A 22,282-nucleotide genomic window follows, 5' to 3' on the forward strand; every position below is an offset into this window, starting at 1 on the left:
AGCAGTTCAGATTTCTGGGGTTCTTTTGTTTGGTTTATTTTGTTGTTTTGTTCAAGAAACTTTATCACTTATCTGGCCATTCCTGCCATCATTATCTGCTTGCTCATTTTTCGCTTTAAACGGGGTTATACATTTAACTTAATTTCCAGTTTCAAGAAATTAAGTAGTTATTTAGTGGTCACTTTTATTTTACAGCTATCAAAACGTACTTATTACATCTTCATTGTAATACTTAAAAACATTTTGGTGGTTCTTAATTTAAAGTTATTTACTACTTTCTTATTGTAAGGAGTGATCAATATGTCCTTTCATGAAGCAAATTTTAACCTTCAGCTCCAGCAAATGAACAATGCAACACTATTTGCATGCATCCTAACTGTTACTCAATCAACATGACACAATCTCCCAGCTGAATTCCCACACAGGTTTAGCTCTAAACGCTGGAATTCCTACCCCAGGACCACAGAGCAGCAGAGAGCATTTCCTGCAAGATTCTAATCACTTTCCCACCGTGGAAAAGTTTACCTTTAAATACCCTGAGGACAACACATTTTGCTTCACTACAGGCTGGCAAATTATTTTGCCAGAGTGCAAAAAATCTTCTCCTCCTACTCCGAAGCACCCTTGATTCCAGTTCTTTGAGTTGTGACACAATTAATCTGATCCCCCGAGAAAAAACGTGTCCAACTCAGTTATGGGGACAGTTGATAAAGAGGCAAAAGTCTCAAAAATAGGCAAAACCTCTCCATGCTGCTGGAGTGGGCCCATGGAACATAAGTGCTCCTGTTGCCTTAGCAAAGCCCTTATCTTTACATTATTACCTTTAACATTGCTACAAGGCATTGTCCCAGACGGTGACACTTCCCCCATCCTGACAGCTCACAAGATCTCTCTAGAGCAGGGCTTAACTTGTCTTAGCGCTCCTGATTTTGATTTTTTAAGTGCAGTGCACTCAATGCTTACTCTGCACTGAGGATCTACTCCCTTGTCCTTCCCCTTCAAAGAGCCACTAACTTGGGAAGTTAAAAGTCAAGGCATGTTTAAATGAGGATATCATGGCTATTTTCCCAGATAACTGAGTTCAAACTGGACCAGAGCATGTTCCAGAAGGTTTCATAAAAATATGTTAGACATAAAAATCCTTCCAAAACACAAACTACCTGTTCATGAAAGATTTTAACTAAGAGAACAAGAATGCATCTTTCTGACCCAAGATTAAGTGCTTATCATGCTGACAAATTAATACATTTTTACCAGTTTTAGAGTCATTCCATGGCTCTGTAGTTAAGTAAAAGAAAGGCCAGGGATTCCTCTTCATAAGGATCTGTCACACATAACATTTTAATCAACACCAAAACAAGTTATACTGCTAATGCAGATGTTCCAAATGTCAGTATTCCAGTGCCTACTGCAGTTGATTACTGACTAAATTGGTAACCTAGAGAGGCTTGATGATGTAATTTAAAATTGGCAAAGACATTAAAAATTAATTAAAGCTTTCCACTAGAAATGAACTGTAAGAAAATAATGTTTACTTTCAAAAAAACAAAAAACATGGGCAGAAGTAACTGTGATGTGGTTTAGAAAAACATAAATCCAATTTCTTTAATAGAGGTAAATTTAAATTCTGACAGAAAACATAGAGGACAAAATTAAGAAGAAAAGAAGAACAAAAGAACAAAAGAATTTTAAGAACAAAAGATTTTAAGAACAAAAATTAAAGTGAAAATATGTGGTAATGATACAAATCTGCAATATTGCACAACGCAAAACAAATAATGGCAGAACTGCACAGGAAGGAAGGCATTACAGATTTTACAGATGTGTCACTTGAACTGCACAGAAGGTATGCAGCATTAGCAGCTGGCAGTTAACTGGCTACTCCCCAGCAAGTCTGCTCAGAACAAGCTGATATTTTTCTGGGATTCCCACTCAGTGCTTAAATAAAGCTTTGCCCAAGACACAGTTGATGTAATGGAAGCCAGGCTGACAACCTCCAACAAAGGGCCACAGACTTCAACATCAGCTTCATTTTTGCCCAGTAAGAATTCAATTTACAACTCTGTTGAATCAATTTTTCACCTAAGCAGAGCAGTGCAGTATTTCCCTCCATAAGGAAGGCATGAAGCCAGTGGGTGAGTCTGGAACCTGTGTCTGCTCACCCTGTGTCTGTGTGTCTGCACTGTGCAGCCTCCTGCTACTCCCCCAGTACAGCCCAGCTGCACACAGACCAACAATACACGAGCAGAAATGCCACACAGGACAGAGATTTGATGCCTTCCCTGCCTCTGCCACTCAGCCTGGTCTTCCACAAGCATGGATGGTAAATCTGAGCCTAAAGGGAGCTCTCTTACAAACAGCCTGGGAGAAATTACTAGCACTGCCATACACTGGAAACAAAACATGATGCAGCAGTTTGTAAATCATAACAAAACACAAAACCCAGTTTGATCTCTGTGTGCATTTACAGCCTGTAAAATGCAATATGGTTCTTATATAAAAGAGGTAAAAGCTTAGCAAAGAAGCATTTGCTTTGATATCTTACGCGTAAAAAAGTCACAGGGTAATAAAGCTCCCTCCATTCTCTCTTCTAATCTATAATCTAACTTTCAAAACCTGAAAAGTAAAAAGAACAGGAAGAAAATGATATGCAGATATGCCATGTCTGCATTTGGAAGAGAGACTCATTTATAGTGGTGACAGGTCTGTCTTTCATGACTGGAGCAAGGAATGTGTGTCTCTTGTTTATTGAGGTGCCACAGAAGCACTCTCATAGCAGGACTGGGCAAGAGCTTGGGTTTGTTAACCACAAATATACATTATCTGCCATGGCTGGGGAAGAGAAAGGGGTCACAGTTAGCTTATTTTAAACATAACCAGTTTACTTCCAGGGCTTTTGGTTTTATTCCTGCGCAATTTGTCCAATTCCTCCTCCCCTCTCAGCAAATCCCTTATGTTTTAGCTGATAAGTAGTAGTAGCAAGGCTGTTACACACAATCAGGAGAATTGACAGATAAGAAGTTTAGTTTAAGGATGTAATCAGCAGGAGTAAACACTAGACTGACCCAGCTGTAAACAGTGGAAATAAATGATAATATTTGTCCTGGTCACCTACTGAGCTATTACACACTTTCCACTATGTAACAATGTAAATATAATGACCACAGTATATACAGCAGGCAGTGCAATCATCTGGCTTTCCAAGCAAGAAAACTGAGCTTTTAGCTGATCTTTTTTAAGAACTAAATGCAATTTCTGATTCTTTTTTTAACAGAGCTGTCTTTTTGCTCAAGTCAGCATTTCACTAACTGTGGATGTCTGATCTGATGTAAAATACCTCAAGCAGAAAAAAGTACATCTGTTATACTAAATTGTATTTTATTTAATGCCATTTGAGAACAGTTAACAATGGGGGGAAAAAAAAGGAGTATTTCTCAAGAAACCTGTGTTTCTTTCACATCACTTCATGAAACTGTAGAAATGCCTGGCTCCTTGCATTTGTATGGGAATTCCAAACTAAATTTCCACAGTAACTGATAAACAAAAAGCAGTATCAACTCCCACATACACAATTTCCAGTATTCCAGAACTGTCAGATTCAAGCATGTGAGACTACATTTTGACACCAACAAAACATGAGATAAAACTGAAATTACAGCCCCAGCTTTCAGAAATGACTGCATTAACACATGAAATGCATTTAGTGTTCCTTCTCAATACTTCAGCATTTGCAAATCTTAAGAAAGATAGCACCAACACTGTCAGAGATGCCATTAAGTTTTTAAAACTTACATTTTCCAGCACATTCATTTGCGGTATGGTGCAAATGAAACTGCTGTGTGCTATCTCACCACCCCATCAGCTGCTTTATGAAACTTTAAAGCACTTTAACAGGATCATTACAAGAGAAGCTTGGGTGATGTGCAGCAGGCAGCTTAATTGGAGGAATTCTTTGCAGTGACTCTTCTTACACACCCTTATTCAATTTCTATAGACTGTTGAATGACCTTGTCATCTTTGCTGCCCTGGACTAAAGCTTAGCTACAGTCATGGCTGTAACACAATATAAACAGATCCCAGGGAATTAAACAACTGAAGGCCAAGTCTCTGGGGGAATCCTAAGGGTAGGAGGTAGCTGGCTAATTCTTCAGCAGAAGCTCCCTTTCCAAAGGGGAGTGCCATGCAGGGTCACAAAATGTGCCTTCGTATCATTCAGATTTTGACAAATTCTTCACTTGGAAATATTGTCCGAGTCAAGGAACACTGGGCAATGCACTTTGCTTTATTTCTCCTCTCTGTAGCTGGGAAAAGGCAGAACATAGAAGAGCTTTCAGACAGGGAAGCTTTTCTGATTAAGACCTAAGTTTTTGGAGTACATCACACACATGAGTCTGACAAAATCTAATTTTTTTTCCAAAAGTACTAGATTGGGGCAGGGAAAAAAGCCAATGGGTAATGTAAAACCAGGGTAACAGGAGAAGCACCAGGGCTATTTATTATGCACCTCATGTTAAACAGTTCAGATGACCCCATCAACACAAGAGAAGCTTTCCTAGAGAGAAAGCTTGCACTGCAGTGTCTCCAAGCCTCTCAGGAATCCTCAACCAATACATTGGTTTAATGGTTTATTTTATAGCACACTCCATACACTCCATTTCCTGGCCATCCAACACTTGGCAGCTGCCCCAGGCCCCAGAGAGCAGCCATGCTCCCAGCACAGGACACTGCACCCCCAGGCTGTCCTGGGGAGGGAAGGGCCCTCTCAGGGAAAGGCCAAGGAGCTCTGGGCTCCCAGCTCAAGGCATTCTCACCAAAGCAAACAGACTCGTTTTTCCATCCCCCTAAGGTGTCTGTGTGAGAGGTGTTACTCTGATAGCATCACGCAGCAAAAAACAAAAGAGCACCTACAGAACGTGTGCACATCTCTGCCAGTACCTCCTGGCCTCAGGGTTTTGGGTGCATTTACTGGGACCCTGCATCTGCCTTGTCACCAAAGTGCAACTTCCTGACACCCTGGTGGAACTGCCAGCACCAGGGTGGTACAGCTCCCACACAGCAGCCAGGGAAGAATGAATTAGCAGAGTGAATTCTTGCTCTCCTCCCTCCCTCCAATTATAGAAGGCTTGGAGGCTAAAGGCACACAAACATCACCAGTGGCATTCATTTAATTAATTACATCATGGTAAGGACTGAACAATTGAAGTTCAGTAATTAAGATTTCCAGGCAGCTTGAAAAACATTCTCGTGTCACAGCACCAGAACTGATCACACTTTCTTGAGTTTGCTAACCAAGAAGTTGAATTCGATTTTATTCTCCCGGATAAATATATATATAAAGATATCCTCCCAGCTTCAGATGGGTTCTGCTGAATCACTGCCATCCTTTTACAGGCTCCATTTCCTACCAGTGATACAGCTGCAAACCCAGTGAGCTCTGACAGGCAAACGCTCCACTCAGCCAGCATCGATACCAACTTCACGGAGGCACAGATGCACATGGCACATGATTTAAGTATTCTTTGAAAATAATAATCTGAACACACTTAAAGGGGGAGCAGAGCTTCTCTGGACACTGTCTTTGTTTTAACTTTCAAGTTTTGCCAATCCCTCTCCTGTTGCACAGTGAGAAGGTTCCCCAACAAACTCTTCCACCAGCAAAACTCACTTCAACTTCTGAACACACATCAGGAACCATTACCTGGTACCAGCAGACTTATCAAGCCTCACAATGAAAGACTTTCTGTGAGGGAAAAATTTCTAGACCAGGAGGAAGCAATGGAGGAATTAAAAATAGAGGCAAAAATGCATGGTATGCAGCCAAGGGTCTGCTCCTGTGGCACATTCAAGTAATAATGGAATTTTACACTGGACTAGGAAATGGCCTGCTATTGAAAAATAAATGCAAAGACCTTTAACACAAACAAATGCCTGTGTGAAACTGTGGATATTTATTTTGAGAATAAATGATCAGATCATTTAATTCTATTTACGTGGTGACTATCATGTAAATAATCCAGTTTAAAAACACACAGAAGTAACTGGGTAGACCTACACTGGAGAAAGAGAGGTCACGTCTCAGAGCACACGGTGGGAACCAACAAGAGACTAAAAATATGCAGCATAATATTCATATTGCTACAGTCCATGTTTAATCATTGTCATCTATTTCACACTAACATGGCTGATTCTGTTTTATCTGTCATAATTATACTTCCATCAAGAGTCCTCCTGTAGACATTTGCAATCATTTACAGTAGTTATATCAAAGCTACCCACAACCAAGCAATCAACAGTGCTTGTGATAACAATGCTAATGTTCTCTGGTTAGAGACAATCATGAACTCTCATTTTGTGATGCACTCTAATTGCCACAGGGTAAGTGAAATGACCTCTTTAATACACATAACCTACACAACTGGCATTTGTACCAACATCTGCAGAAAGTTCCATGGACAGATGTACTGACATGCTCTAAATGTCACTAGAAGTCTATCTGCACTTTATTAACTATGCAGAAGAACAGGGAATATAGGGCAGCTGTAGGTCATGACAAAGACATGAAGAGGGAGTGTTTGGAAGCCATATAACTTCAGGGGCAACAGATAATGCATGAGAAACTGCTTCTTCTTTGCCACTGGGAAGCAACTAGGACTCTGAGCATATTCTTTCAAATTAGGAATAACCTCTCCTTTTGACCATATTATCCAACATATATTACACCAAAAGTCTTAACACACACCTTTCCTCTTCAAGTTTCACACTTGCAGTATTCTAATTCCTGTAGCTCATAATGAAGATATTTATTTTCAAGACTCTGTCAATAAATCAGTAGTTTAGTGTCCTCAGGAGAGGCAAATGGATGACAGAACATCAGTCTTCAAAGCCTCTGTCCAGTTCATGAAAAATCAGTTTACCATAGTCACAAACCCCAGTGTGGTGGCTTGCCTTGTTACACCTCAAATTGTACCAGGTAGGACCACTTCCTAATAACTAATAGTTTTAATTTTTAAATGCATAAATAAATAAATAAATGTACTGGTCCACATGACTTAAGATTATTCACAAGAAATAAAAAGATTAACAAATCACCTTCTTAATGTGTGGATGTGGCTACAGTCTTTGTTGATTTATGTGCTGCATAAAATTCTACCTGCTACAATCACCAGGTGTGCAGCTGCCAGGGGCAGAAGATTGGCTGTATACTGCTTTCTAAGAAATAATTTGGCATGCACAAGTATTTCAAGCAGGTAGTTTGGCAAAGGGCAGTCAGACAGGCACTATCACTACAAGAAGTCTCTGTGAGCTTTCCAAGCTACAGTGTAAGTAATCATCTTAGCAGTGGAAAATCATGACCTAATCAACTTTCCTCAGCTGAGTCTTTTGTAGCTGTAGTGATGAATGCCTTTACTGTTAATTCTATAAAAATGCTATAAAGGAAAAAAAAAGAAAAAAAAAAGGGGAAAAAAAAAGAAAGAAACCAGCAAAGAAACTTAGGAAAATTCATATTTGATATACACTTCAGGAAACTCAATACATCCCATTTAAAAAAAAAAAAACAACAACTACTCTTCAGTGACACCAGCAGCACAAATTATGTAGATGTGAAAAATATAAATTACAGCAATCAGAGTATATGGAATGTATCATGTTTTGGTCACCATATTTAGATACTGAGAATTATGATAAAGAAAAAACACTCAACACATTACATGCATCATGACTGAATGGTTAACTCAAGCACATGAATTCTTCCTTCTTCAATTCAGTCAGCTGTGACCATGTGAAAGTTGTAATTTCCAAACTCACTTTTCTTTCATTTTCCCATCTGTCTACATGCTTAATAGAAAGAAAATCTAACAAAACAACACAGATAATATACATTTTAATATAATTCTGTAAAATACTATTTTCATCTGAGGAGTATTAGTGTACTGAGAAAATCCATATCATGTAGATCACATTGTTAATAAGTTTGCACATGTTTGAAATTACAGCTTTTTATTGCATAATAAGAAAAAGATTTATGCACTTCTGTCCCAGGACACACAGACACCACATCCTTTCTGTGCTCTCAGAGGTGCTCTTTTGTCTCACAGCTCTGTTAAACAGTTGGCCACTGCCAGATGCTCTGGCTAGAAATGGTCACAGATGGTCAGTTGTCCAGTTAACAGACCAGAATACTCCTCTCAAATCTCCCCTAAAATTTTATCTCAACTGTATACAGCAGATGAGAATATTTGAGCATGGTCAGGAAGGCATTTGACCTAGTTAAGACTGCAGGTCAACTTTGATAACTTAGTCAAGATTAATTCTCCACAATACCACCAAGTAAACTATCTCAACACATTTCAAACAGCAAGTGTCAAGTCCTATATTACTTTTGGTGATTATGTGATAGATTGCATCTTTTGATGAAAGAAACTCTCAGTTCTGCATGTAAACAATTGCCTTCTACCTTGGGATGATCCCAACACATCTGGACTAATACACATTGCAAGAGCTACAGGAGGAAAGGGAGTCGGGTGATCAGTGGAAGGACTCCAGTGGTACTCAGCAAGCTCTGTGCTCAGTCCTGCAAATATTTACCAGTACTCCTCAAAAATATTAACAGGATTATAACGTGCACAAGAACTACTTGCTTCTATGTTGAACAAGCAGCGCTTGTCATGCAGTGTAACTGTGACAAAGGCAATGAGTAAGACAGAAATAGGCTAAAAATAGCAGAGAAAAACATAAACACCAAAAATATTAAAACCTGCATATTAAAGTGAATATTAAAAAGACATGTCATTTACTAGCAGTATTAACTAACTAAGTTCTGTATCTTGTGATAAGTAGTTGGGTGTCCTTCCAGCTTATACAAGATTTACAAGATATGGTTATAGTGCTGTGCAACACATATTTTGTGAGAGGATTATTCCCTCAGCAGCCTAAATCAAGATTGCAAAGCTTATTGCTGGGAAAATAGGTGGCCAAACCTAACTCTGCTGCCTTACAGGTGTAGTGATTTAAGCTCTCTAAGGTGTCACTATCTTCCAAAAGAGTTGAGAAGTATTTTTTACACTCACCCAAACCACTGACAGTATATTCCAGGTCACTGGCATCCAGCAGAATGGGTCCATTCTCCTGCTGCCCCTCTTCCTTGTAGTAGAGTTTGTAGCCCTGCACAGCAGCGGGGTCCTCGGCGTCCTGCTGCCACTGCACAGCAATGGTCGTGCAGTTCATGGGCTCCAAACGCAGCTCGGGGGACTTCGGGGCTGGGGTTGGAGATACAGACAGAAAATAGTCTTGTGTTCTAGAAAAAGCTGTTTTTCATGCAAAAATCTGGATGTCCATCAGTCCAAACTTCACTCCAGACTTTGATTCTATCTCATCTGTGTAGTCATGTAATGATTTCGTCCTTATGATACCTGACGCCCTATAACCTAAATCTAACAACTTAATTTAGAATACAACAGAATAGAAGCAGCTTCTAATTCTGCATCTTAATAAAGAAATTATTTAGTTAATGAGGTAATTATTTTTAAGGAAAAATGAAAACATTCCAAAGACAATTACAAAGTTACTTCCTGTTTTAAAGTGAGCCAAAGCAAACATGATTAACAATACCATCACACTTCATCACATGTTAATAATTCACTACAGTAGTCAAAACTCAATTAAATCCAAAGCAGAAGGATGTGGACTACAGCTAAGGAATAAAGTTAGAAATTCAAATCTGCATAGTTTTCAAGCTTAAGGAATAAAGTTAAAAATTCAAATCTGCAGTTTCCAAGCCATTTGTGTAAAGTTGAATGTTCTTCTGCATGACATTACTAAATAATAATAAAATCCAAAGCTCAATTATAACAAATTAGACTTCACGTATCAAGTAAATTTGCATATTCAAAAGATGCATGCAATACAGACACACATGAAACAACTCAGATCCTTAATGAGAACATTACACTGCTCATGTGCAGCACTCCAGTTTGCAGAAATGTATTTTACACTGAACAAAATGGCATAGGAAACTCTAGTTCATGTTTGTGAGCTGCTCAGATGCTTTAGCTTCTAGCCTCATTTTCTTCTGTTCTATGCAATTTGAATCCAGAAAGTTTAGAAATCCAACAACCCCAAAGCCGGTGCTGTTGAGTGCCCAGCCTGCTAAGCCTTACCTCTGACGCTGGTGGCTTTGGGAGTGCGGTGCGAGGTCCACAAGGACGCCTCTCCCCAGCCCACCCTGGTGGCCGCAGTGATGCGCACCAGGTAGAGGCTGTCGGGCCTCAGCCCCTCCAGCAGGTGCTCATCAGCGGTGCCCGGCAGCTCCAGCACCTGCACCTTGCTCTCCGTGCTCAGCCGGAAGGACACGCGGTACAGCACCACCTGGCCCCTCCTGTACTTGGCAGGAATTGGCAGCCAAGAGATGAGAATGTCTGTAGGGCTCCTGCTCGTCAAACTGATTTCAGGAGCTCTCAAGGGAACTAAAAAGGCAAAGAGAAACCTTTTGAGCTCAGGGAAAAGACAGAAGATTCTTGTCTGATACCTCAGCCTACAATGAGATGCCAGTAATGTAAGACTAAATAATCCAACAAGTTCTGTAGATTCTTGTTTAAGGATAATTTGACACTTCTCACACTTCTCACCTGCTGAATGCAGAACAGTTTAAGCAAACTTTTTTCTGTAAGGCCCCCCTCACCATTTTCTTCTCTTACTGCTGCCCGCAGTAATCAAAGGCAATCAGCACCTGACTGGTCTGACACTCCAGCCCAGGGCCCAGACAACAACCTGCAGTCAAAAACTTGGTGCATGTTTTCTTCCACTTACCATGTAATAAGGGTTCTGGTAAAGAGACCTGCAGACAGCTAGAAATGGCAGTGTTCCATGCTGCCACAGCTTAACCCTGTCAGAATTTATTAATCAGATCTAATGATCTACACTAAACAGTGTTGTTGCCATGATGTTCAGATTAATTAAATCATTGCGCAGAAATAAGTCAGCAGGGTGTTTTACAAAATTCTGATTCTACTAAAAAAGGCACATTGACACAAAAAACCCAAAACAAAACAACAGGTTAATTTTTTGTCCGTACAGCAAATTTGTATTTCAGATTTTCCTACAAAATTTGCAAAAGCTGTGGTAGGTGTGCACTTGGATCCCCATTTCAGATGTCCAAGAGAGTGTCATAGAGACTAAATCCTAGGCTACTGTCAAATTCTCATCATGAAAGGAGTTCATAAAGATCTAGAATAGTTATTGACATGATTTAATGAAATGTCTTTCAGCACAGAAAGAGACTCTGTGTAATACACACTGCTGCTCTGTCAGAATGTTATTTTATTCTCATTCCTTTTGTGAGCTGCTGTCTTGCACTGTGGTGTCCAGAAGTGTCACTGGTACCAACAGAAATTCAAGACCCTCAAGAACTGTTCCCACTGGACTGCACAGTTTGACTCAGGGCAGATAAGAACATTGACCAAAATAACTTCTTACCATCTTCAAGGGTGTGCTGAGTGACATGATCTGACATCTGACTGGCTCCCAAAGGCATGTAAGCTACAATATAGAAGGTGTAGTTGCTGGCTGGCTCCAAGTCATCAATGATGTAATGGGTTGTATCATTTCCAATCACCACTTGGTACTCTTCATTATTTAAACCTGGCATAAAACAAGGGTTAGACAAACAAAAATTGCTGAAAATCCTCAAACACCACAGTAGCTTGGCTTTAAGATCTTATGAAGTTAATTTCATATTCTTCCCCAGCCTGCCTCTACTTTTTCAACCCTGTTCAGCAAAAGCTCTTTTATGCACAGGAGTAACTGTGTCTTGCTGCAGTATAGGTTGTGGTGTTTCAGGATTTTCCTCAATAAGGGATGCTGAATGCAACTCTAAACCCTATTTAGTATTAGTCACAACAAACTGTGCTCACTGTACAGTAACACAACAGACAAGCTCTAATAGCCTTATCATTCATACCCAGCTTCTAAATCTATTTGTTTAGAGTCAGGGTTTTTTTTTCAAAACCTATTTACAGAGCCTTCTATAGCAGACTGTGAGGAATGTGAGGGCTCCACTCCATCAAAAACAAAACAAACACCCTCCTGCCCCCCAAAAGAAACAAACAAAAAGAATTTATTCAGCAAAAGGATCTCATTTTAGCCCTGCAACTGCTATTACATTTGATTGACACGTTTTTTATTTTAATTTGGAGAAAGGCCAGTAAGAAGAGACCAGAATAATCTTCAAAAATGTTTGGCTCCTTAGCAAGTTGTTAAAAAAGAAAAAAAAAGAGAAAAAAAAATTGTCAGCAATTCACACTAAAATATGCATAGCAATGCATGCAGCAGTCCTTGTCTTTGTTGGGCTTTATTCCTATAGAGGAAGGCTGTAAAGTGGAGCAAGTGTGGTGAAAGCTGCTGTGTTAAGGAACAATTCACACCAAGTGAATGTCAACTTAATCAAAACTCTATAAGAGCCAGCTCCTCCTCTTCACAACTGAATTTATAAACAAAACCAAAGGCAAATTCCACCATTAAGTTTTCCCACATTTATGAATTAACTTGATAGCATTTTAATTAGACAAGATTACGAGCATCTCACAACAGACTAGTTAATGACTTGTTAATTAGGAATTGCAAGGCACGATTTCTGACCTGCTAAACAAGATCCTTGAGCTCAAATTAAAAGGACTTGTTCTCTCATTGAATGGATTGCTGGGCCTCATGCAGAGGCCCTAATGAAACAGCCATAATAGAGAACAAGGCTTGCCTTCCACCACAATCAGTGTCCCCTTTGTGCCTTTTCTAAATCACTAACAAGGAATTAACACACTCCAACATGCACGCTCATCAGACCCTTATTCTTCTTGCTACTATGACCCCAATTTGAATGTAAAATATTCTGCTAAAAGAAACAAAAAACAAACACACAAAACCCACACCTGTTAGTTTTTTCAGCTAGCTTGATTAAAACACTAACTTTTTTTTATATAGGGAAGAGAACCTGAACTAGTTTTTACAGTGAAACATCAGAATATGCAAGTTGTGAAATGTAACAATAAGTGATGGCATCTTTTGTATTCAAAGCACCTACCACACTGTGATGCCTACAAAAAAAAAACAAACTCTTTAAAACTGCATACAATTAATGCATTTTCCAGTTTTGCTTTCTGTTTAAAGTTTATGGAATCATAAACATCAGTACAACTCAGGAGACTAGCACTGCTTTCCTTTGGCAATACTATGTTCTTTCCTCACACTTGGAAAGGAGTTTCCTAACTAAAACAAGAGAGGAATACATCCATGACTTTTTTGTTTATACATTTATGTTCATAAGAAGCTTCAAGCAAAGATAAAACCTAGTCAGATCAGAGGTATCTGAGATAATTTTTAACCTTCATTATGGTCAGAAACAGGGTGTGAGGGTGGAATGGGGAAAGACAAGCTGAAAGGAATAAAGAAAGTAATACATTAATACATAATATTTACATTAATAGATAATTATCTAGAATTCTTAGACAGTAAATAAGATGCTGACAATGGCAACTGTCTATGTTGACCTGGTATGGTGTGAATCTCATAAAAATATTTTCCTTCATATTTAACTTTCATTTCTTTGAATGCAGTTGTTTCTAAATTTACCTTAGAGAGATGGTTGATGTGATAATTTTTCACAAAGGCATTTTCTAGACTTTCAATAATGCCTCTAATATGAGAGCAAGATCCTCAGAAAGGTTTACAAGCTACCACTCTAACACTTAGAAAGTTATTATTTTTACAGAAGTGCAATCCACTAGCCCTTCAAGTTCAACATTTTTCTATAAAATAAGACAAAAGCAATGTTTAAGTTCTGATGCAAATTTCTGATACTGTGCAATCATGTTACAAAATTAAAAATGCATGCAGATCACCTACATTTTGAATCCCACCACTGTAATTACTCCTCTTTACTCTTCTTGTGTGGATTTTTCACTAATGTGAAAGGATGCACAACAACATTACATTAAATAAAATAAATACGACAAGTCACTCAGGAAAGATGAAAAAAATGGGTATTTGGGAAAGTGTGTTCAAATAAATCAGAGTTTTCTGTTTGGCTGCTTGCTTTTGTTTGAAGTTTGTTTTGTTTTTTAAACCAAGACAAGCTATAATCTCATTTCACACAATATAACTTTTGGATAAGCAAGCAAATAAGGCAGGGACTGCAAAATCATTTTCCAGAAAAACATATTCCAGAAGATACCTCCTTTCACTACTGTGCAAGATTATTTCCTGCACAAACTTCCCTAAGGACACTTCCCCAGTTTTCTTTGAAGTTATCTGGTCTCTGCTCTCCACAATTATCCAGATAAATTATCCAGTGTGACTTTATTCATATTAGCTCTAAGAGGGGATTGTGAGCACAATACCTCAGTGACTGAAAGAGTAGGGGGTAATTTCCCACACCTCTTGTTCTCATTATCTTTTAAAACTCTTTCCTTCCTTCCTTCCTTCAGACAAAATTCTCCTGTGTCCTGAAATATCCCACTTGCAAAAGCAAATGTGGCTATTCCTGCATCAGCATTAGAGTAATTAAGCTGTCCTTCCTGTCCTCTGCTTAGCAGATGGCAGGCTGGTATTCCACACAGAGCTGAGCATCTGCAGCCCTGTCCTTGAATAAACCACTTACTGAATAGCAATGGAAACAGAAATCACTCCAAGAAAACAGGGCTGCAATGCACCTTACTTGAAGCCATGCACTTAACAATTTTTCAAGTCATTAAGCCATCACCTTCTGCTTTTGAAAAATGGCTGTTTCCTACCACCTTCAATTACCTTAACTCAAAGCAATTACATAATATTAAGGGATTTTAAAATGTCTAGTTACTCATTTTTATTCCAACTATCCATTCCATTCTATACAGGAACTTGTATATCATTTCAGAGACTGGGATAAACCACTCACGGTCACCCAGCATTTGAATAGATTTTTCTCTTTACAGGAGACCAAGGGGTGAGAGAAGAGTAGGTTTACCATTTGGCCAATATTCCTTTTAGGAGAAGGTAGTGAAGACAAAGTACCAACTATTCTACTCCAAAATATATGAAAGCCAGTAAAGTCACAAGAATTTGGGGACCTAGACAGAAGAGCAGTCTGTGGTGAGAAGTTCAGCTCTGTAAGCCTCCAGGACTCTGCTGTATGCTCTGTTCTTCCCTGCCATGCACACACTGAAGAGGAAAGGTAGAAATTCGAACACTCTGATGCAGCCCTGAATATGAACCATTCACATCTGACAGTCTTTGCAAGGACATTCAGGCTCTTGTCACATTCAAATCATGAGATGGCATTGAAATCAAACTGCTTACCTTCAGCTTTCATGTAATGCACAGAGTATGCAATCACTTTGTCTGAGTTGTAGAGTGGCCTCTCCCAGGCCAGCAGGATTGCTGAGCTGGACATGGTTTCAGCGTGGACGTTGTAAGGAGCACTGGGCCTGTCCTCTGACATCACCACTGTCAGCCTGGCCCTGGACAGAACGGAGCCCTGGCTGTTCTCAGCCATGCACTGGTAAATGGCATCATCTTCAGGAATGATCTGGTTAATCACCAATTTACTGCATCCAAAAGGAAGAAAAAGAGGCAGAAAAGAAGATTACATCTTGGATAAACTTAGCTCCACATAAGTGAAACAGTTATGTTTGCCTCTGCTTCCTAAATTTAGTATAATTGACTTACATGCCACAAATTCTTCTATTACAAATGGATGCTCAGCGGTGAAATTTAGCACCTTGAAGCGTTCTGCAAAACCTGCCATGTTTCTGTTTGAGCCTTCAAAGCCAGGCACGGTGAAAACAAAACTGCACATCTATTCCCTCCCTGCAAAAAGCAGACCCTTAAGCTTGTAACTCCTTAACGAACTCTTTACTATAAACTGCTCACTCAACAGAAGGAGTAGCAAGATTCTGCTACTCTGTAAATCTAAGGTGAAATTCTTAAGTTCAGTCCTGCCCACCCTCCCTGCCAGGTGAGGCACTTAACACTTACCATCATAAGCCTAACTGATTTTAGGTGTTGATTAATGTGCATCCATGACTACATTTAATGCCCCATTTCAAGTTGACTTGAGTTCTATCTTGATTGTCTACTGCAATGTCATCTTTTGGTAGCACAGCTCTCCTACAGCAATTGCAATCTTACCTGTTGTACATTTTTATTCTACCATTGGAGTGTATTTTCCTTCCATTTTTCAACCATGAGATTTTGGGGGCAGGATTTCCTTCTGCTTGACAAGCAAAACGAGCAGTACCTGCTCTAGGCCTTGTTAAGCTTTCTGGCCATTCCACAAATGAAGGTGGAGCTACAGATAAGTTACAAGAGGAAAAAAATCGTTAAAAAAATCAAGCCCCTACAAATGCCAAGACAGTCATAACAATAATAATAATTAGTTTTCCAAATAAAAACCTGTCTCCTCAAGCCACTCAAACACACATATACACAAACAGAAAGCACATTCCTTGTAAACAAATCACATTTGTTTAAAGATACCCTATCTGCACAGAGGGTATTTTTGTTCATGCATCTATGAATACAAACAAATCAAACTGCAGAATATGACACACTGTTCTCTCACAGATACACGTTACATATTTCTGCTTGGTTCCAGGTCCTTTTCTGTGTTGAAAGCCTGTCTTCCCAGAGCAAACATTGCACCTGGGTATCTCCAAGTGCCAGTTCACAACTCAAATCTGGAGTATCTGACACTTCCCATCTAAGTCAACAGCCAGAAGAACGCAGCCACAGTTCTGTGATCTATTCAATCTCTGTAGCCTCCCTACAGCCCCTGGCACACGATGTTTGAGATAAACCATCAGCCCAGCACCCAGCAGGGCTCAGAAGGACAGACACAGGGTGTTCACACTGCGAAGGGAAGGGGCTCACCCAGCACGGTGAGGGTGGCCATGGCCACGGTGAAGTTGCGCGTGCCGGGGATGGTGGCGCGGCAGACGTAGACCCCAGAGTGCTGCACCCGCACGTCCGAGATCAGCAGGTTCCCGTTCCCCAGGACCCGCGTGTGGAACACATCAATGGACTTGTGATCTGTGGGAGAGAGCAGCACAAGGGGGTTACAAGGCTGTTCATCTAAATAACTAAATTGGGCTATCTATGCAGTGATGGTTTAGACTAGAGTATATAAAAGTCAAAAAATGCAAAGGAAATCACAGCTGAGCTTTCAGAGGTTTCCATTTTGCATTTACTTTGCTCTTCACTAGCTACCTGACCATTCAGATGGTCGGGCCTCACCACTTCTTAAGTGGTTTATATCTGGAACTCACTACCTCAGTTGAAGTCAGCCTCCCATCTGCCTAGCACTATGATTCAGTTCATCATTACCAACATCCACATCATCTTTACAAACAGTGATCAACCATCTCCTGAATTACGCTGCAGATAAAACTAACACATTTAAGCACCATGTACTTTCTCCTATTTTCACACCAAATCCTCTATGACTATAACATGAACTGTTTTCCTACTTGTTTGTCTGTAAGAGCCACTGAATCAACCAGGAAAGATACATTTATTTCTTACACTTTGATAAATAAAAATGAAGGAAAAATTTTCATGGTTTGCTTCTACATGTACAGTCCTGACTTCCACATTTAGGTATATGTTGGAATGAAAACAGAAAGTAGTTTTCATGAAAAAAATGTGATGCACTGCTCAATATTATTCTTACTGCATTTCCTCTTCTCCCCTTCCAAGCTGACTGTCCTGGGTTTATCTATTCATAGTCCAAATGGCCCATTAGCACCAGGTGCACAACACATTCTCACAGGGCTTCTAAGAAGAATAGTGAAAGAACTCTTACAGGTCTGTTTCATGGAAGCAGCCACCCCAATCTGTCCTCACCACCAGCTCTACTCCAGTCACCACCCTACCTGTCCCTGTGCCCACCCTGTGCCCAGGGCAGTGCAGACTGACAGCAGAAGCAGGGAGTCCAAAGCTTCAAATATCCTCAGGGTTTTTTGACAGCAGTACTGAAGCACAAAACTGAAAGTGCTTCACTCATCCTACCTTAACCTACTAATGGTTACCTACTGCACAAGGCCTCAGAACAGAAACCTAATTGCTCAAATAATTTCTTTCCAGTTTTACTTCCTCTCCACAGGCTGAAGGTGGCATGCTGTAATTTTAAGACCTACCTAACCGGCTCCAGGAGATGATTGGCTTTGGATTCCCTGTGGCTACACACTCCAGTATGACAGTTTGATGAAGAGATGCTGTAATGTTTTGAGGACCAGCTATTATAGATGGCTTGTGAAAAGGCTTCAAGTCTGAGGCTTTGCAGAGATAAAAAAAACAATAAAAAGTGAGCACAGTTGAACAAAAACTCAGTTAAATATGAAATAAACCAGGTTTTTTTAGGGATGCTGCGAGTTACATTTAAAGTTTAATTTCAGTAACTGGGGAAACTTACATTGAACAATATTTTAGCACAAGATAAAAGCAAGCAAAAATATTTGGACAAGTGGTTCACCTACAGCTTTTCAAGGCTTTTGAATGTTTTTGCTATATTGTAAGAAAAAGAAGATGGTGCCACTGAAAGGAAATCTCATGTGGTAAGTACCTGGAATAACACTCAGCACTGCCTCGGTGCTCTTACGTCTATTGGCTGCAGTTGTGGCAACACACCGGTAATTCCCAGCATCCTTCTGCTCAACACCATAGATCTGAAGCACTCCTGTAGGCAGAGCAGTTATCCTGCCACAGAAACCAAAAATAAGAAATGTAGGTAGACATTCAGCCAGTGAACACGGTCGTGCAATTAACTCCTTGATTTACAAACAGCCATTGCTACACTGACCCAGGAACAGCAGGCTGGAGACTCAAAAACATTCCCAATACATGACTCACCTTCCTGCCTTTCTGAACTACAGGAGAAATTCCCCTCAGCACCACAATGAGAGCAGAGGAATTTACTTTCAACAAGCAGATCTCCCTCACCCTCAGAATCAACCATCCCAGCCTTCTTTAGTTATTACATTCATACTGTTCAGGTTGGCTGATTTTTTTACAGCAGTCTCTGACATACGGGCATAACTGGTGTACAGTTCCCAGAAATCCACCTAAGGTTTCAATTTTTAGTTTCTCTTTTTTTCTTCCTTTGCATGCAGGGTATCTTAGACACCTTCAAATGGAGTTACAAGTCAAAAAGCACAGGAGTCAGTTCAATGAACACAAACTGGACATGAAAAAGAATCTAGCAGAGAGCAGACTGTATTCTTCAAGTTCATCAGTTCATTAGAAGACCCCTTGCATAGAATTTCCCTAATATCAAGCGTTTTAACTCAATTTTCTGTATATATCATTCTTTATTGTCCCTCTAAAGAAAAACAAATTCAGCATCAATTCTTCAGTGAAAGCAACCCTGCTAGCTCCAGCCACCCCCAGAGCCAAACTTCACCCATTCCATTCCCCACTGCAATGCCTGCTCCTGAGGATGACTTCATACAAAATTCTCCAATAAGAATTCAAAGATCAGCGATTGCTGTGCAGGTAACAGTGGGAGACTCTAGTCTGCACTCAAAATACCTATTTAAAATTCATTAGCAACATACCTATGACCAGCTATTTCAATAGCTGACATGGAACTTTTTTAATGTAATGGCATTGCAAGTATCCAGATTTCTTCTTGTAGCAGGATCAAAATGATAGCAAAGAATAAAATACATTCTAAAATGTGTAACCCTACATACCTGTCCATGACTAAGGGTAAAGTTGTTCTATTCACTTCCCATGTCACAGTGGCAGGAGGGTTTGCTGTTATTTTACAGGCAAATCGAGCTACTCCACCTTCTTGGACTTCAGTTGAAAGTGGCTGGACCTCAAATGCAGAAATGGCTAAAAACAAGAGAACATCAATTTTAACGGACTAAAGTGAGAAAAAAATCCTGGTTAAATCAAACTCTATTTCATAGATCAACTTGTAAAAATATCCAGAAATACTTCACATAGCCCTTTTACTTCTGTATGCAAAGAAAGATGGATCTAACTGCCTTGTCAACTTAGCTCAATAGCCTGTTTTCACTGGTTGAAGGTTTACTTAAAATAACTTTGCTTTAACCTAATTCAGTAAAAAAATGTTTCAATGAAAATAAATATGACACGCTCAAATAGAATTAAGCATACAAATTGACTGGCATGCAGCTGGAAACCATATCAATTATTAGACTAACAAAGTTCAAGTCAATTTAACTAGTTTGGGACAGCCTTAAAAAATTTGACTGTAATAGGAAATTTCCAAAACAACTTCTGGTTCCTGACTCACTTTAATAAAACAAAGCATTTGCAAAGTTGTATAAGTTCAGGTGTGGTAAGAAAAAGAAATCAAAATAAAAAAAAGATCACAAAATAAGTTTAAGCAGGTGAGAACACTTTTATCCCAGCAGTCTGAGCAGTCACCAAGCTAACATCTGATGCACAGAGCACCAATGTCATTTTGAGCAGCTACAACTTGAGGAGTTCACAATATTGAGCCAACTGAAGAGCCAGATCAATAGATACTCTGCAGCTAAGAGCTAAGAAATTGATCAGTTGTTGGATTTCCTTGCTCAAAAACAAGGGAAAGTAATACAAAACCTGCTAATTAATTGCTTATTTACTGCTATTTATAGAATAACTAACAGAACAATTCTTCAGAAGCAACTCCTTTAGATAAGTCAACACAAATAATTTCACACATTTCCACCCCCTGTAACTGCAGAGGGAACAATCTCTGTAAACCTAATGGTACTACTTCTGTTTTTAAAAAAAAACAGATTCCAATTAAATTTCTACTCCTGTAAAAATGATACAGAAATATGGTTGCAATAGATATTAATATTCACGATCTTAATATTCAAGTTTTGTGTTTAAATAATTTCTCTATTTTACTTGGTTATTAATGGAAAAGGAATCCAAGCTTGTGTTACTTGCTTTCCTTCTTCTTCATTCTAATTTCTCCCTACACAAATGTGTGTTCACCTGGATTCAGAATAATATTTCCCTAGTGCCATTCTTAACAGATTTTCTTTCTTAACAGAAAATACAATGCTTTGCATTCTTCATTTATTTACTGAAACTATGATGCAACAAATTAGACAAGTCTGCTCACATTTCAAAATAGAATCTCTAGGAATGTAATAAAGGCATAAATGATATGAACAATCCAAACCAATGCAATGTGAGTTTCAGAGCCATTCTGTAGCACAGCTGCACCACAGCCAGTGGCATTAAAAAGGATCATTGCAACAAGGCAGAAAGGTAATCATAGAGGCTTTACTGAAGCAAAGCTCTTCACAGTTTTAAAAGCTTCATCTCCATTGGAACTATAAATTATCTAAAATTTTCTTATATTGGTACAGTTACTTAAAGAGACACAGTGAAACAAATGAAACACAATATGTGTCTCATTTGTGTACATACACAATTTCATTTATGTATATAAAAATAATTATTTACTTCCATGCACTCGGTACATTACAGCTGTAGATTAAAGACAGAAGTGACACTCTGCAGAACTACAAAGCAAACTGAGGGTAATTAGTACTTCACAGATCACAAAATGCCATCACAATAGCAGGCAAGAACAGGTTCTACACTGTATAGAAAGCCCAGTGCAAGTTGTTAATTGAAGCCGATATGCAAAGAACATTTTTCCACCTGAGCAGAAACAATGTCTTTCCCCTGAAAATTCATTTTTAAAGACAGCAAAAGTCACAACTATGAAGAACTGCACAAAATCTTAAAAAAAACTTATTAATGCTACTAAATGGGGATTTTAGAAACAAAATCCCCGCTTACCTCTTATCTAAGTTCATACATTGTTTATCAGTTTAGCTCAACACTTGCTCCCTCTGTATCTTTCTTTACATACATCTCGGGTTTCTTCTTGATTCTGACTTTATTTGTTCCAGTAAAATCTGTTTTTACAAGTCTATTGCTGTCTCGTGAAATCTGACCTCTTTGTAACAGGCTTGTTTTCCTGGCAAGCACTGATTCCAGCTCAGAACCCAAGAACAAGTCATTAAAACAGCACTGTTAAGAGGCCAGAGCTCTATAAAATGGATAAGAAACAAAGTCTCAAGAGACATACCCTGCTCCCAAAAACAACCCTGCAATGCAATAAATGTAAGTGCCTTTTTATTTGAGTTTCCTCCCCACTTCTCCAGTCTATTTAATCATTTTGTTCCCAGATTTATAGCCAAAAGAAAATGATTAATGCTACTCTGAGAAGCTGATGCTCTCACCCTTTTTAACTTGGAAGATATCAAACAGAAGCAGA

The 22,282-nt window shown here is 39.2% G+C and overlaps 1 protein-coding gene across 1 annotated transcript in view; it reads right to left on the reverse strand.

Moving 5' to 3' along the window:
- The window catches only part of PRTG (protogenin), a 79,934-nt gene that overhangs the window by 27,123 nt on the left and 30,529 nt on the right, over positions 1 to 22,282 (reverse strand). Inside the window, exons 4-12 of the mRNA XM_031055902.1 lie at positions 19,716 to 19,860; positions 18,587 to 18,720; positions 18,162 to 18,299; positions 16,897 to 17,055; positions 16,156 to 16,315; positions 15,325 to 15,572; positions 11,473 to 11,637; positions 10,158 to 10,463; positions 9,069 to 9,257 (exon numbers count right to left, since the gene is read on the reverse strand). Coding sequence (XP_030911762.1) covers positions 9,069 to 9,257; positions 10,158 to 10,463; positions 11,473 to 11,637; positions 15,325 to 15,572; positions 16,156 to 16,315; positions 16,897 to 17,055; positions 18,162 to 18,299; positions 18,587 to 18,720; positions 19,716 to 19,860 — 1,644 coding nt within the window. The remainder of the gene's footprint in view (positions 1 to 9,068; positions 9,258 to 10,157; positions 10,464 to 11,472; positions 11,638 to 15,324; positions 15,573 to 16,155; positions 16,316 to 16,896; positions 17,056 to 18,161; positions 18,300 to 18,586; positions 18,721 to 19,715; positions 19,861 to 22,282) is intronic.

This window comes from Geospiza fortis, unplaced genomic scaffold (assembly GCF_000277835.1).
Source record: "Geospiza fortis unplaced genomic scaffold, GeoFor_1.0 scaffold171, whole genome shotgun sequence".
In the NCBI taxonomy this organism is placed as follows: Eukaryota; Metazoa; Chordata; class Aves; order Passeriformes; family Thraupidae; genus Geospiza; species Geospiza fortis.